Source organism: Spermophilus citellus, assembly GCF_964194105.1.
Source record: "Spermophilus citellus genome assembly, chromosome: 11".
Classification (NCBI taxonomy): Eukaryota; Metazoa; Chordata; class Mammalia; order Rodentia; family Sciuridae; genus Spermophilus; species Spermophilus citellus.
Window position 1 is genome coordinate 34,186,982 of NC_138192.1, and position 17,020 is coordinate 34,204,001.

Consider the following 17,020-nt stretch of genomic DNA (forward strand, 5'->3'; position numbering starts at 1 on the left):
TAGCAGATGGTAGAGCTAGGAAGCGAAATTCAAGTGTTTTCTACAGCGTCTGTACCACACAGGCACACTGGCAAGCAGACAGTGTCACCCTTCTCTTTGTGATCACACTTTTGCTTTAGGCACCATGGTTTTAAGGGAACAGATGACTTTGCAGTAAGCACTTCCTGTCCCTCCCTACTGCACACACACCCCTGCTTGCATGCACGTGCACACACATACACAGTGTGGAGGAGATCTAAATGGCACCACCTGCAGTTTAAATCCAAGAGGTGTCTACTGTGCTACAGACCCCATGCTGTGTGGACATGTGATGCCTTGTCCTAAGCAGGGTCTTAGGGATCCTGTCTTTGAGTGGGAGTCAAGACACTGCCTCCCAGCTGCACCAGCAGGACACAGAGCTTGACCTCATGGCAACTTCCTTGATATGTGTGAGTGTGTATGGACTTCATAATTCCTCCGAGAGCCTTTTGCCTCTCTCCCTCTTATTCGAGCTGATGGGAATGGCTTCCCCCCTACCTCCACCCCAGGCCCGCCTCTGATAAGGTTCCCATGTAGCTGAGCTTCTTATCAGGCAGCTGCAAGGGGACCTGGGGCCCCTGCACTGGGCAGCTGGAGCTGATAAAGTAAACCTGAACCAGCCGCTCACCAGCTGCTTTCTGGAACCCATCCCCAGGGCCCTTCAACTTGGAAATAAGAGCAGTGAGACCCAGGAAACTTCTTTGCTTTATTAAACACCAAAGCAGATCTGTGGTCTGAGCACCGCAGACCAAAGGGTCTGATTGGGAACACATGAGAATACAGGTGTGGCCATGAGGGCTGGTGAAGAATGGCATCAGAGGGTCCCTGGGGCCCCAACATTGAACCTAGAGTCAGTGCTTCCCATAGGATCAGGGGATCATGTATGCAGTTTGAGCCTACTAAAAATAGGTGCACCTGTTCCCATTTTACAGCTAAGACCTGAGACCCAGGTGTGGAATTCTTACCCAATTCGGTGTGTTCCTGGTGGAACCCAGCTTTTCTAATGCCAAAAGCTTTCTGTTCATTCCTGTGAGGGAGCCCACCCAATAGCAACCCCAGGCCAAATTCCTAACTGCAAAGCTTTACAGGTGGAGGAAGCATTCCAAGTTTTTAAAACACATCTTTTGAGCAGCTTTTCAGATTCCCTTCTCACACATCCTTTCCATCAGTCTTGTCAATGCCACTCCTAATGGTTAGAAACCTATTTTTTTTTTCCTGGAATGGAACCCAGGGCCTCACACAAGTTAGGCAGGCACTCCACCCCTGAGCTATACTCCCAACTCTAGAAACCTATTTTTAAGTAAATTTAAAACTCTGAGGTACATCTTTATTTTTAATATTTGAAATGATATGGTTGCAAAATGATTCATTCAGTAGCCGGATATGATTTATAACCTTACTGCCTCATTGACTTCTAATCCCACTCCTGCCCAAACCTCAAATTCTCAGATCCCCGGCCTCTTATCTTGTCAGATTTATCTTCCTGCAGTCCCAACCTCAAACCCTAACCCTCCATAACTGTCTTCCCCTCTTATCTCTCTTGGCCCTTCATGGTGTCATCCTGAACTCTCCTCAGTAATTTTCAAGTTCTCTTCTAAACTAAGGCCATTCCTTCTCCTCATCCTTATCCTACTTCAACATTTCTGGAGAATCTCTTGTTCTATAATCTAACACCTGCAATTTCTGTTCACCCACTATTCAAGAAGACCCAGCTTCCTGAATGTGGTCATCAAGACCTTTCATTGCCCATTACTCACCCCATGCAGCTAAACAATAAAATTCATTAATAATATCTAGCACGGTAGTGATAGTGGAAGAAGTAATAAGACAAGGAAAAGGAAGGTAGTAAAATAAGTTCTTGATATGTGTTGGGTTTAGCATTCATATTCTTTCCTTTTTCTTTTGCTTTTTTATTTCAAAAACAAAATTTCAAAAGTTGTTATTTGAAATGAAAATTTTATTTATTTTAGTATGAAGTCATCAATACTTAGAAAGGATACAAGCATTTGAAATCCGTACTGCTTTAGATCATCTGGTCTATCAGGAAGCCCCTAATCTTGATTGTTCAAATAAATCCAATCCTATGGCTGCTTGATGGCTTTTTGGGTAACTGTTTTCATCCTGTTATTTGGCTTGCCTTTATTAAATAAATCAGCACACCATAGTGACAGAAGAATAGATCGTGCTGTGATTATCTTTCTTCCCAAAAGATTAGATGATAGGTTTCAAGCCTGCTTTTAAAGTGCTAAGACCCCTGGTGAGAAGTGATGAAGAAAGCATCCTGTCCACCCTGGCAACATCGAAACAAGAGGACTGTGTGATTTCTACTGGTCCTGAGACATTAACTGGTTGTTGGACTTCAGTCATGCCACCTACAAATTCCCGAAGTGAAACAAGGTCTAAGTTTGTTGGCTTTTCTTTGATGAGTCTCTAGAGCATTTATCACTTTCTATGAAAGAAACATTTAATTTAGATGGCAGTTGATTTGTGTCATGGAATTTCAGCTGACAAGAGGCAGAATTATGTATATGTTTATGGCTTCTTTGCTTTTAAAAGATTAATGTTGGGCAAATATAAATTACAAAGCATGGACAGGGAGGGGGTGCTGATAAGATGGAGCAGGAACTTGCCAGAGTGATGGATTGAAATATATAATGAAGTAGCTAGAAAAACAATGGGAGAATCGGGGAAAGGGTTGATAGGGCAGGAATAGTAGAAAGAAATAGCTTTTCCTTCCCAGGCACAGAAAAAAGACAGCACAGGCTCTCCAAGTGGGGGCAGGCAACTTCCTGGCTCTGTCACAGATGCAAAATGGAGAAATGAATTAGTGACTTTCTGAAGTCCCCTCCCTGCCCTGACCCAGAATACAGGGTTTCGAGGACAAAGGAGGGCTAACAACACAGTGGAAGGACTCAGGAAATCCAAGTGTTGAAGAAGATAAAAAAGCATGTTCTGTCATCCCCACTTACAGGGACTGGCCCCCTGAGTCTCCTGCCACCCCCCACCCTCACATAGCCCAAGTCTTGGCTTCTGTGAATGTGCACGTGTTGCATGTCCACATGATTACGTGTGCACATGAAGCAACCATTTTAAATATAAGAGAACAATAATAAGAGCTTTCATACATTGGGCACCGTCCCCCTGGGAGTCATTCAGATGCTTTGTGTATGTTGCTACCAAAGTCCTCTCTACAGAGGAGACAGCTGAGAGTCAAAGAGGGGTGTGCCCAGATGGGACAAGGAGGGAGCCAGGACTCCTGCTAAATCTATCTGTCACTAAAACCCACACTCCCATCAGGATAGTCCTGATAAACTTCTAAGCTTTTTGGAAGGAGCATCTTTTGATGTGTGTCTGTCCTTGTCTTCACCACTATCCTTGGGAGTTTCCTACTAATATTTAGACCCAAATGCATCCTGCCTTCCCAGCACCCTTTTCAAACACCAGTTCAGCATAAATGGCAAATCTCAATGATATTGTTATTAATCGAGGGCTTACAGCCTGCAGTGAGACAATACTGTGGCACCAGGTTTTTGCAAAAAGAATACACATTTTTTGCCCTCCAGTAGCAGAAGGTCAGTAGGTAAATCCTCCCCAAGCAGTTAGTAAGGAGGGCATTTTTAAGAAGGGAGAAGGGAGAAGCTCTCATTGATTGGATGGTGAGAAAGGGTGAGGAACACAGTTCTTTGTGCACGCACGTGTAGGTGGCAAGTTTCTTTTCAAGGGAGTTACTATGTTCTGCAGGGTTGACCTTTTAGCATCTGAAGGTCATTGACTGGATTATTTCTTCAGAGTATGTCTGTCCTTGAAGAGCTGGATCCAAACCATCCTTGAGTGGATTCGGAGGCTTTTCCTGAACTCAGCTTAAGCACTTTGTTATTTAAGGATTTTATGTCAGAGTTGTGTCCGGGCCTTAACCAATTTCAGTGACATGAATGATAATAGCTGACACATCCTGTGTGTACATTCCCAGATGGCTTTCATCAGCATCGTCTCATGTGAGCCTGACCATCAGCCTCAGCCTTAGGTTTTTATCCCCACATAAACAGTGGCCTCTCCTGTAGCTCTGAGAAATTCTCTGGAGCAGGAGAAAAAGATGCATTTTAGGGAAGATGCGCAAATGACTTCCTGATTCTTGTTCCTAGCCTTCCTTTTATCCCAGGATTCTTCACATTGCATGTACACCCTTCTGATCCACACATGGTGGATTTGCTCTCTCTGGAATACTTTGGCATCCCCTTTCTAAGCATTCCTTCTAGTAAAGCCCCACTGCCCTTGGAATATAATATGGACACCAAACCTCTCATCCTAGAGGTGAGATTGTAGACAGCAGAAGTCCCTTCCACTCCCCGCCACCCTCTCTCCGGACATGGGCTCTGCTACTCCTGCCTGTCAAACTCTGTGAAGGAGGAGAAAATCACTTTTCTCGTCCTATGTGCAGACTCATGAGCTTCCTTGGAAACCCAATAACAAAGCGTGGCTAACTAAATCATCATTATTTACACATGCAGCCTGATCGAGGACATTTAGTCATGTAATTAGGTACCTAATTACGCTGAAAATGCAATTATATGATTTTTTTTAAAGTGAATTAAGCCCTCCAGAGAAGTGGCAAAGATTAGTGTGCATGATCCAGCTGGAAAGAAGGGACCTCAGAGGGCAGGTCAGTGGTGACTCTGGCTGGCACAGGGGCCTGGTGGTCTGAACTTGAACCACATGTCTGAGCTCACACAGGCTCATGTGCACATGTGCAGAGGATTCCAGTCTCACCTCTGGTTCCCTAGGAATCTACAAAGGCCTGCTGCACACAAGGAACTTAATAGATAAATGACAGCCATTAATGTCACTGGAAGCTTAGCTTACATCTGTGGAGTGACTGTTTAGTGACTTAGAGAATCTTAGGTTATTTATTCAGCATGTGAGAAGCAAGTGTATAGGAGTAAAATAATGATAGCAAAATCAGTTGGGATATGTCAGAGGATATTTTATACAACATCACTTATTCATTCCACCTGGCATATGTCAGATGTGAAGGCATGAAATCCAGTTCTTTTTCTCTGTAGCTCAGAGACCGACAACTGCAAAGCATTTTAATGGTGATATGAACAAGTCAGTTGGCAAACTTCAGCCTGTAGGCCTAATACAACCTGAGATCTGTTTTTGTACAGTCAACTACCTAAGAATGGTTTTTACATTTTTAAAGATTTCCAAACAAACAGGCCAAGAAGAATAGACAGCAGAGATTTTGTGGCCTGCAAAGGCGAAAATATTGACGGCAAGGTCCTTTCCAATAAAGTTTGCTGCTGCACCATGTGGGAGTACCGGAAAGAGCACACAGTCCTGGTGCAGAAATCAGGGAAGACTTCTCAGAGGAAGTGACCATGATCTGAATTTAGAGGATGAGCATGAATTTGCAGAAACTCAAAAGTCTCTGTGGCAGAAGTCAGAGCCTCTGCCTCTCAAGGGGTTTCCTTCCACCCAAGAGTCCACACACATGAGAAACAAAGACAAAAGGCAAATTTTGAGAATTGTACCTGAAATAAGGACTGTGAGAACCCAGAGATTTTGAAAGGTCCAGCCGTGGAACTTGAACTTGGCCTCAGCAGCATGTAGCCATCCAGCTGGGCGTGGTTGATCACCCAACAAGAAGGTGGAGGGACACGGATGGAAAACAGCTTCTCAGGCTCCTTCTGCCCTCCCTTGATCCAGTGACTTTACCCCTTTAGCAACCAGAGGGCCCAGCCCAGGGCTGTGTGATGATGTGGAGGAAGAAGAGCTGAAGGGAACAGAGCAGAGCAGGAGGACCCCCTGTGTGACTCCTGGAAAACATGCCCCACTGGCCACTCCTCATTACCACTCAGCTCTGCCCTTGTCTCACTGAGCGGTGGCTCACCTCTCCTGATCTCAGACTTTATAGCACACTTTCCCCTCCTCCTGGCTGTGAGCACCTGGCTGCCCACGAGGATGCTATTGCCCACTCAAGATAACTGCTTCTCTTTCCTGGCAGAATGCCTTCCTTCTAAACAGCACACACACCCGCTCCTTCTCCTTGACCCAGTCACTGCTCTCAGATATGACCTCCTTGTGCCATCAGGACACACAGAAGAGGTATGTCCATCCTGATGTATTCCCCATTTGAAACCAGCCACATTTTCCTGCCACCATACATGGGGTTGGCATTACCAGGATGAGATGAAGGATTGAAGTGGGGGCATGGAGTGTGTCGGGCAAGACCAGCAGGGGAAAGTTACTTTCACAGACCTAGTCTGAGACCTACAAGATTCTGTAAGACAATAGCAAGTTCAGAAGATCCATTCCCATTTCTTGACTATAAAAGTAGCACATGGTATCATCGATGGCTTAGAAAGTACAGAAAATTACATATCAGAAGAAAATAAAACTGCTCATGACCCCTGTCCCCCAACCAAAAGCCACCACCTAACATTTTAAGTGTGTTTCCTTTGATTCCTTTGTCTAAGATTTTGGGGGGAATGTTTAGCATCATTGTTGCTCACAGGGCCTGATTCCTTTCACTTAACATCATATCACAAGTTTTTCTTCCTGTCACTAAGAATTCACATTTCATTTCAGCAACTGCATCATCATATTCTAATGGGGAAGTGTATCATATTTTGCATAACCAATTCCCAAATGTTAGGACATTGAGATTGTTCTGTTTTCCATTTTAAGCCACATTGCAAAACACTTTTCTGAGCATGGGTTTTTGTTTCTGTTCCAGATTATTTCTCTAAGATTACTAGAAGTGGATTTTTTTGATTCTCAGGGTGATACATTTGCCACACAGGGTACCAGAACATTGAAAGTGCCCAATTTTGAGAACTGCCCTTTAACCAAGGTCATACCAACCTAATTGGCAGTGATAATAATAAATATCCAAATAGTCCAACCTACGTCAGACATCATACTACTTACCATATACCAACTCAACACGCCTTTACCACAGTGCCACCATATTTTATGGGTGAAGTGACAGATACTAGAAGGCCAAAATCACTTTCCAAGATGGACCAGGTGCCAGGTATAAGCTGAGCCAACCCTTGCTGCTTATCTGCTCTGTGCCTGGCGATTGTGCTAACCTCCCAGGTGTCCAGGCTAGGCCACCAGCTCCTGCGTGACAGGTGGAGGCTGTGGGAGGATCCCGTGCCTTTCTGTATATCTTCCTTCTCCTCAAGAAGGTTTCTGAATGCAAACAGTATTCCCAGGGCTCCCTTCACTCCAACCACCTGTGCTTCCATGAAACATTTCCCCACTGTGTCATCAGAGCCCATCTATCCTTAAATTAATCAGCAATAGTAATTTTTACTGCCATTGGTCTCAAGAATTTGCTTCATTGCCAAAGAACAAGCCTGTTCTTCAACTTCAGTCTCCTGAGCCTTTGTTTAGAAAACTGTGGGCATCTACCAGAGCCTGACACAAGAGTCCCATCTCCCCACGTCCATCACCCATCCTGACTGCAGGTAGGGAAACAGGCAGAGGTGACCGATTCTCAGAGTATTTACTTCTCAGGTCTCCAGCTATATCAGCTGGTCCTGGGGAAAAAGGAGAAACTAGCTCAGTGCTGTGGCTGAGATGGCTGTGACTGTGACTCTTTATTTGCATGGGTAAGAAGGTATCAGCTCCCCAATTCTATTTACTGAAGACTGATATCACCATCTCAAAAAGGGGTGGAATGTAATGAACTGTGCGTTTGAACTGTGTCAGGGGGTCAGTGTATTTTCATAGATATGAGCTCAGTAGTTCTCAACGCAAAGCACTCAGACAAGTTCTCAGGCCTACCCCAGACCTACAGATTACTCAGAATCTTGATGGGGCAAGGGGCCATGATCTGGAACCTAATAAGTCCTCCAGATGATTCTGATGTGCTCAGATTTGAGGCCCAGTGCCTTAGCTCCTCAGCCCCACAATAACCTTATTAGGCCAGGGTTATGCTATCTGTTTCATGGATGAGAAGAGGAGACTCCAGAAAGTGAGATAACCTACCCAAGATGTTACTGACCCCATAGGTAAAAAATCCTACTTCTTGATGAGAGAAGTAGGATAAGGTGCCATTCAAGGAGACTGACTCATAAGAGCATTTTATTCCTTCTCTTCTTAGGGCCTTTGCACCAATTTTCACTGAGTGCTACCATTTGCTCAATCTCCTATTGACCTTTACAAGAGAAATGTGGTGTGTTTTCTCTCCCTTGAGGACTCACATGTATTGAACATGAGATGTGTGCAAGGCATGATATGCATGTCCACCCGGAGGGTTGGGCATTTCTTTATCCTGAAGATCGGAGGTCAGACCTAGTCCACAGTTCTCCAGATGAGAGTCCATGTCCTCCAGGAATGGATGACTCCCATCACCTCCATCTATCACCGTGAGGGGATGCAGGACATATCTATAGAGGCAGAGGACACCTCTGCTCAGACCTTCCAGGCTCTTGACATGTTGCAGAGAAGAATTTAATGAGGTGTCAGGTTTTAGCAAAGAGGAAGAGCTTTATTAGAAAGTCAAAGGTGAAGATACCTAATATAGTTAGCCTATATTGCAGGTTTCTTAAAATACATCTCCCTTTGTTTCATCTCACATGAAATTGCATTGTGTAGGATAACAGTGCACTTAAGCTTTAATCAAAGTAAGGCCATTTTTATAGAGGAGTGAATTTTCACTAATTCTAAGATCTGCAGATTTCTCAGAAATTCGAGGATGTCAGACCTGGAAGATAAAATTACATTTACAACTATAGTCTCTTTTTTTCCTTTCCTTTTGTTCCCTTTCTACCTACCTTTATTTCTTCTATCCTACTTCACATGCATGGAGACAAAAAGACCCAGACCAGTAACAAAACAGCTCATGTTAAGGTTCTGCCCTCTTGGAGAGGTGCTGAAGCAAGTTCAAGGAGAACTTAGAGGGAAGAGGAGTGAGTGTTTGAAGACATAAATTCTCTATAGAGGATGTAAGACCAACCCACAGGGTCTCTGAATGATTGTATCCAGGAGGCGTGACTCCTCCAGAGCCTGGACCTGAATGCTGTCTCACTTTCTGGTGACCTGGTCCTCTGCTTCTCCAGTGCCCTCAGGCTCAGTTCCCTCTGAATGGCTTTGTTCTCTTTTCCCTGTGATGATTAGTCAGCTTGATAAAAAGACAAATGCAAATTTGAAGTTAATAACTGAGTCTCCTGGCCCCTTGTGCTAAAGCCACATCAACTGTCAACCATTTTAAGGGTAGATGTTTCTCTTCCTTCAAAGAGAAGAATCTGAGCTCCTTCAGTCGCAGGTTGCTATCTACTACCCCCTCCCCCATCCCAAGCAGCAGGATGTTGACTAAGCCCCTGGCAGCTTCCCATTCACTGGGGATCCTCCCCTGAGCCAGAGGAGGAAGCCTGGCTGGAATCTCCTCCCTCTCTTCCTGTTTTAAATTTGATTTTCCTAGAAATCCTAGGCAGGGTGTGTTTGCCACAGATGGGGTGGACAATGTTTCCCCTTTCCTTCACTCTTCTGCCAAAAGAGAGGATATTTGCTACCTCCTTAATAAACCACAAAATCCACCCAATCCAAAGTTGACAGGTTACCGCCCCCCCCCAGAGGAGGACCCCCATGAGGACTTCATTTTGCTCAGTTAGCACTTTATAAGGTTTCTTGCTGATTTCCCTTGGTATCACCATCCTGGACTAAGGAAAGGGTGATTCCATTTTTATTTTCTGGCCGAAGCATTCTTCCTCCTACTTACATCTTATAACTCAACTAAAATAGATTGGGCTTAGTGTTTAAAATAAGGCTGCTTGGAGCCCGGCCTCTGACAAGGTGACCAGTCATCAAAGCAGTCAGATCCCTATTGAAGACCATCCTCCTCCACCCAGAAGCCCCACCTGTCACTCCACCCCACACAGCCCTTCCATCCAAGTCCCTCTCTCACCACCGTGCCTCTTCCCTCTGGTGGCAATATAGAAACAACCCTTTGCAAGAAGAGTTTCCTAGATGCCATGTTTAAATGTTTGTTCCCCAAATTCCATGTGTTGGAAAGTTAATCCCCAGAGCCGACAGGGTCAGACCAGTTAATGGTATTTGGAGGTGGAACATTTGGAAGGTGAATAGGTCATAAAGGCCTGTCCTCATTAGTAAAGTGATCCATTCATTGATTAACTGATTGGTGGATCAATGAGGGACTGGCATTGTTACAAAACTGAGCCCTCTCCAGAACCCTTGCTCTGTCTCACCCTGTGGTGTCCTCTGCCATGTTATGATCAGCAAGAAGGCCTTCACCATATGCCAGCACCATCCAACTTCTGTTGGATTTTCCAGCCTCTAGAACCCTGAGCTAAATAAGTCTCTTATTTTTCATAAATTACACAAACTATCATATTCAGTCATAGGAATGAAAACAGACTCAAACACCAGCATCGCATCATCTGAAAGCAGAAGAAAAGGAAGGTTCATGGTAGCATCAGATGAGCATGACTTTCCTTCCCAGGGCCAGTGTCAGACCCTGTTCTCCATCAACATCTGAGAAACACCACTGGCCCCCATGGATCCAGCTGCGACCTGAGTCCTGTACTTTGTTAGCTGCCAGCTAACGCAGAGAGCACCTCCTGCATTGCATGTGTGTGCCCTGCTGCCTCCCAGGGAGAGGTACCTTTAACCAGACCAGGTGCAGCTGATCCTGTTGAGGATGTGTGGGGTCAGCAGGGATTTGGCTGCAGCCAATGGCAGATTCCATGAGGGAGAAAAATGACCATTCTCAGCTTCACAAAGATGTGGAGAGTAAGGGTGCAGTTTAGTTGATTCTGGTTCCTTGGAAGGAAGTCAGCTTTGTTTCTTAATTGGTGCATTGTAGTTATACACAGAAATGTGGTTCACGGTGACATAGTTGTACATGCATAGAACGTAATTTGGTAGACTTCACTCCCCAGTACCAGCTTTCCCTTCCTCCCCGCTTCTCCTGATCCACTTCCTCTACTCTGCTGAGTCACTTCCTCTCCTCTTCATTTTCATGAGATCCCCTTTTCATTCATTTTTTTCTCTAGTTTCCACATATGAAAGAAAGCATGCAACTCTTAACTTTCTGAGTCTGGCTTATTTCACGTAGCGTGATATTCTCTAGTTCTATCCATTTAGCAGCAAAGGACATAATTTCATTCTTAATTATGGCTGAGTAAATTCCCATTGTGTGTGTGTGTGTCTATATATATATATATATATATATATATATATATATATATATATACATTCTTTTTCTTTATCCATTCATTTATTAAGGGCACCTAGGCTGGTGTGCTGCTGTAACTAGGTGTATGCACATATCACTATAGTATGCTGATTCTAATTATTTTGCATTAATAGTGAGGAATGGTATATCCAGATCATATAGTATTTCCATTCCTACTCTTTTAAGGAATTACCATATTGATTTCCATAGCAGTTGTACTAATTTGCAGTTCCACCAACAATGTATAAAGTGAGGAATCACACTTTCAAATATTTACCAATTGTCATTCAGTGCCAATCACCCAGCCTGATGTTGGACATAGAACTCTGGGCAGGACAAATACAGTGTCTGGACTTGTGGAGCTTACTGTCTGGTAGAAATGTTGCAATCTTAAGGAGAGCCATGGATGAAAAATGCAGAACGTTTTGGGTCTTTACAAAAAAAAAAAAAAATGGTCCTCTCACAACTGAGAATCGTGGGATAGGAGTGCTGAAAGTGCACTGGTATCTAAGCAGATAAATTTGGGTACAGGTCTTAAACACAAGCCACAAAATGAACCCCACTTGAATTAGGTCAAATGCCTCCTCTGGAAACCAGCTTGCCAAGGCTCTGCCCTGGGCAGTGCCCTGCAGGGTTACACTCTGACTTCACACCACCTGGGCGCGGACTGACTGCCTCCTGAGTCTCATGGTAATGACAAATGATCCAGAGAAAACATAACCCCTTTCTGGGACTCAGTTTCCTAATCTGTAAAATGGGAATGATAATAACTCCTACCAAATGGGACTGTTGTGGGATAGAGTTAAAATGTGTTAAATGCTTGCACATGGTAAGCAGTTGTTAATTTTTCTTTAAAAAGAATAAAAAGTCCCTTCTAACCCTGGCAGCATTATACTGAGTGATATAAGAAGGCTGGTCTTCACCAGGAAAATTCCTCAGGACAATTCTGGGTATTTGAGCTTCCATAAACATTCATACGCATGATCTATGTATGTACTTTAAGTAAGGTGCTGTTCTTTCTTACTGCCAGTGAGGCGCTGGGTGATTGATAAAGGTCTAGGATGCCAGCCTCTGCACCCCCATTCACTCATGTGGACATCCCTTTATCTATGCCCTCAGTGAATATTTATTGAGTACCTACTATGAGCTAGGTACTGAATCTCAGGCTGTACTTGTCCCATTTGGATCCCAGAATCTAGCATCACGGTGAACTTGCTACTTCTTAAGTCTTGAAAACTGAGCTATCTTCCCTGCGTGGTCCAGTCTGCCCAGCCTCCAGGTAGGTGTCTACTGTGTCTCTGTATCACCTTGATACATGGTTTTATTGTCCTCCCCACCTCTGGGCTCTGTGTTGGCACCAGACCCCTTAGCCTGGCTCTCCTTCCTCTTGCTCTGGGCCTTCAGCTAGGAAACAGTTTCTCCCTCACCCACTGTCCCCCCTGATACCACCAGTCAGTTTCTTATCAGAAAGAAGCATCTGGCACTTGCCCTGGGGAGAATGACCTCATAGCTCTATAATTGAAGTGATTATCTGAGTGGAAATGGCTATTAGAAAGCATCCTTCCCTGTTTTAATATGCATAGCTGTTGTAATGGGAACATGGGATTTCCGTGTTAACACTGGTATTTCTGTGGTCTAATAAATCCTTCTTCTCACTCATCTCCCAGAGGAGAGGAAGCATGCTATGCAGTATCTCGAGGTACTGCCAAGTTCCCTCTCTCCCTGGGATCCTCACCTTCTGACTAGATCAGTGAATTACAGAAAAACAGTCAGTAACTTAGTGCCACAGGGCAGCCCTTCCCCCAGGAGAGTTGATGCAGAAACCTAGGGAGAGGTTTCAGTGAGAGGCTTGTTAACGAAAGAAAGAGAAAGTAGATCTCAAAGACAAGAGGAACAGTAAACTTCCGGGTCAGTCACTGGGTGATCTGCATGACCACAGGCTCATCACATCTCTGAGCCTCAGTGTTCTACATGTAAAGTGTGCTGATTAACACCATGGAGTTAACAGGATTGCGTGAAGACCACAGGAGAGAGTAGATGGTGGCAGCTAAGCCAACACCTGGTCTGTATGGATGCACCACCAATGGCCAGTGTTCAACACAGTCTTGCACGCCATATACACACCACAGATGGCAACTGAGCTTCTACCAGGTACAGGTGCTCGCCTTGGTGCTGAGATACAGCAGGGGTCTTGGACCATCCTTGTGTGACCTGATGATTTGCAAGTGTTTTCCAGCCTGATTAATGAACAAGCCGAGCCTGGGTCTAGGTCTCTACACCCTGGAGAGAGGTCTGTGCACCCAGCATGCCATGCCAGCTCCATTCACAGAGCTGCTCACAGTGGTGCAGAGGGTACAGCCTGGAACTGAGGTGCTGCTGTGTACAAAGAGCCTTCTTCCTCTCTCACCTCAGGTTCTTATCTTTCGTCCACAGAGCTTGATCCAGGGACGGCCTATGCCACAATGGACATTGCCATCATTGCAGGTTAGTAACTTGCCAGGGACCCTTTTGGAAACCAGGAAAGATCCAGGGGAGAACTGGACTGAGGATTTGAGAAGGGGGAGGAATGGTCAGTGCTTTCCCTCCTTCAGTGTGTATAAGAAATGCCTAGCATGGTGCCTGGTGCAGTAGGCAAGGTTGGTGGGCGGGGGGCGGGGGGGCTGGGGGTGCTGGGCACACATGTCAAAATGAACCTCCTGTCCAGGCTATTGACCCAGAGAGACTTGGGCTAAAGAGGAAGCATCTTGGGCAGAATAGGGTTGGGGCTTGTGGACTGATAGGGGCTGACTCTACCTCACTCCATATCCCTGATTCTGGGTCTGACCCTTACCTCACCTCGGGTTGAACCCTGGGCAGCTGGCTCCTCACTAGTCACACCTGTCACCCCAAACTGCATTTCAGGAACAACCAGATTTGGAAGGTGGCACGTGTTCTGTTCTCTTCCTTAAGACCCACGCTGCTCACACTTATTAATAGCTCAGGAAACCTCTACGATTAAAAGAAAAAGAAGCAGGAGGAAGCCATCAAAGACACCTGTTCAATTTTACTTAACATACAATTCTCCCATTTATTGTGCCCTGAGCCGTTCTTTTTCCTAGACAACATTATTAAGAATAGACACAAGTGTCCCCCTGAAGACAGTAGGAAGTTTTGGAAATTCTTCCATAAAGAGGGACTTGGGAAGTTTTAGCTGCCTCATAGCCCGCAACAGCCCCTCCCCAAGACCTTCCAGATAAACCTGCATTCTAAGATAAAGGCTTTTCTGTAGCTTCCAATCAAATGCCCAATTTGAAATACCCCCCACGAGAGTGCTGCCATTCAGCCGCTTCTCAGATTCACCTCTTAACCCCTCACCCCATCACTCCCCAGGCCCAGAGTGATTTGACCCCTCTTGACCTACCTCAGACCTTATTTCCCTACATCCCCAAGTCCCACAAATCCTGGGCATTGACTATGGCATGGCATCATCTACATGGCCAAATCCAGTTCCTCTTGCCAGATTCAGCATGTCCTTACTCCCAAGAGTTAATGGCATGGGCTGGGGTGAGAGGCAGCTTTCTAAAGCACACCTCCCACCACCTCTCTATCCCGAGGCACAGTTAATAGCCCTTGTATTGTTTTTCCTCCCTGTCAAGTGTGCAGAGAGCATCCAACTCTTTCCAGTTTTCCAGGGTTTTCCTGATTGTACCACAGAAAGTCCCATTCTCCAGGAAACACCTCGGTTGGGATTGTCTAGAGGTAAAAATTCTGCATCACACGAACCCCTCCACTCAAGCGAACCCACATACTTGCACTATGCAAACGGCTTGTTTTGTAATAATTCTCTTATAGACCTGTCTCCTCAGTAGGCAATGAGCATGTCCCAGTGGGAATCAATTCTGGGATACTTCTCTAGCTAAAGAACACAGTAGAGGGGACCCCAAGTGTAGGGAGAAGGGAGAGGGGATTCTGAAAGACTTATTCCAGGCAGGAAGAAGCACAGGATGGAAGTCACCACCCAGGGGTTGTGGCTGGTTGAGCAACATATTGTCCTGCTGGCACAACCCCTGTGGGTCCTAACCTTCTGTTCCAGGTCCTAGAGCACCTGCTCCACATTGACCCCTGCATTTCCTCCCTCCTGCAGCTGTGATCACTGCTGTGGCCTTAGTCCTGGTCTGCCTCCTCCTCGTCATGCTTCGCTACCTGTACCGGCACAAGGGCACCTACCACACCAATGAGGCCAAGGGCACAGAGTTTGCTGAGAGCGCAGATGCAGCCCTGCAGAGCGACCCCGCCCTCCAAGATGCCAATGACAACAGCAGGAAAGAGTACTTTATCTGAAGGACATCAGACTTCATCTCCCTGAATGTCTCCTCCAACTTCAGGAAAACCAATGCATCTACCACTTACCACCATCACTGTTCCACAGGGCACCTGGCTCTTCCCAGGATTCATACCTATGAACAATGTGGTGGCTCCCCAGGGAGGAAAGGGGGAGGACGCAGGCTGAGAGAGACCTCTCCCAGGGACGCAGGGACATAGCAGCCACCCTAGTAGGCCAGCTTTTGCTCTGGCAGGAAGAGAGCAAATCTGGACACACAGGTCTCCTTGGGACATTCAGGATGTCATCTTATCAATGTGAAAGTCCTTCAGGGTGTGAGTGTGGTAGATGGGCCTGGGAGCTGGGGACCCAAGGAAGTGAGACATCAATACACCGACTGGAGATAATGGCATCAAATGTCAGTCCTTGACATTTGGGTTGGGGGGAACAGCAGGTGCCAGAGCTAAAAGGCACCTTTGTCTCCCATTGATCCAGCTCAAAACAATTGGAAATAAATTTGAAATGTAATCAAGCATTCAGAGTCAAACAGCACTACGGAAATTGTCTGGGGAATGACAAACACCCAGTGCTTGCTTTTTCCTGATGTGATTTTGTGTTTTCTGACAGAGACCGTGTGCATGAGGCTGGGACTATCCAGTCTGGCAAGAGAGGTGGGAGGAAGAGTGATCTGCATCTTTCTCCCACACCAGCACCAACGGCATGAAACAAACGTAAGGGCTAAATATCCCTCTGGAGACAGATTGTTACAAGTGGTCAGGGCACGGGCTGAAGTGTAGGTTTTCTGATGCACAGTATGGAGGCAATATAGACCTGTTCCAACAGTCGTGAGTGAACCCCATCCTCCCATAATCACACTGAAGATGGCACTCAGTGGTTGGAATATGAACTGCAGAGGTCCACTCCCTGAGTTTAAGTCCCATCTCCCCTTTACTGCTTTTGAGACCTTGGTCCACTTCAAGTGGAAGTATTGCTAATAATGCACCTCTGTGATCTGATTCACAGCATTGAAGGCAGCAACAGATGTGTCAAGTACTCGGCATTCACTGTATTCCGTTACCACTATTATAGTGGATAGTGTGCATATGTTTATTAATGAAAATTCCTTATTGCATCACTTCTAAACTCCTCCTGAGGAGGAAATATTGTTTAAAAAGAGTAACTGAGAAAATGAACTCATTAATCATCCCTTTTGTAAGATTCCCAACAACTCAAATCACTAAGACAACAGCAGCTCCAAGATTAAAGACTGCACCCTGGGGTGCCAGGGTCTGCCAGGAGTCCCTTCCGTTTATTGAGGCTACACCATCTCCACCTGAGTCAGCAGAACAGTTCTCCTCATCTCCCTAGAAGGATGATGGGGATCCAAGCTCAGCTGGGAATGGCCATCAGCCATTCCCAGAGGTGGTAGCCCTGGCAATGACATAGGAGATAGAATCACAGAGAAACTGTTGGTGGCAGGAGCCTGGTCAGATGCA

General features: G+C 45.6%; 1 protein-coding gene across 1 annotated transcript in view; it reads left to right on the forward strand.

The window, feature by feature from the left end:
* Window positions 1–16,057, forward strand: part of GYPC (glycophorin C (Gerbich blood group)) — a 33,378-nt gene extending 17,321 nt beyond the window's left edge. Inside the window, exons 2-3 of the mRNA XM_081261617.1 lie at window positions 13,658–13,708; window positions 15,348–16,057. Coding sequence (XP_081117743.1) covers window positions 13,658–13,708; window positions 15,348–15,544 — 248 coding nt within the window. The 3' untranslated portion in view covers window positions 15,545–16,057. The remainder of the gene's footprint in view (window positions 1–13,657; window positions 13,709–15,347) is intronic.
* Window positions 16,058–17,020: the final 963 nt, after the last annotated feature.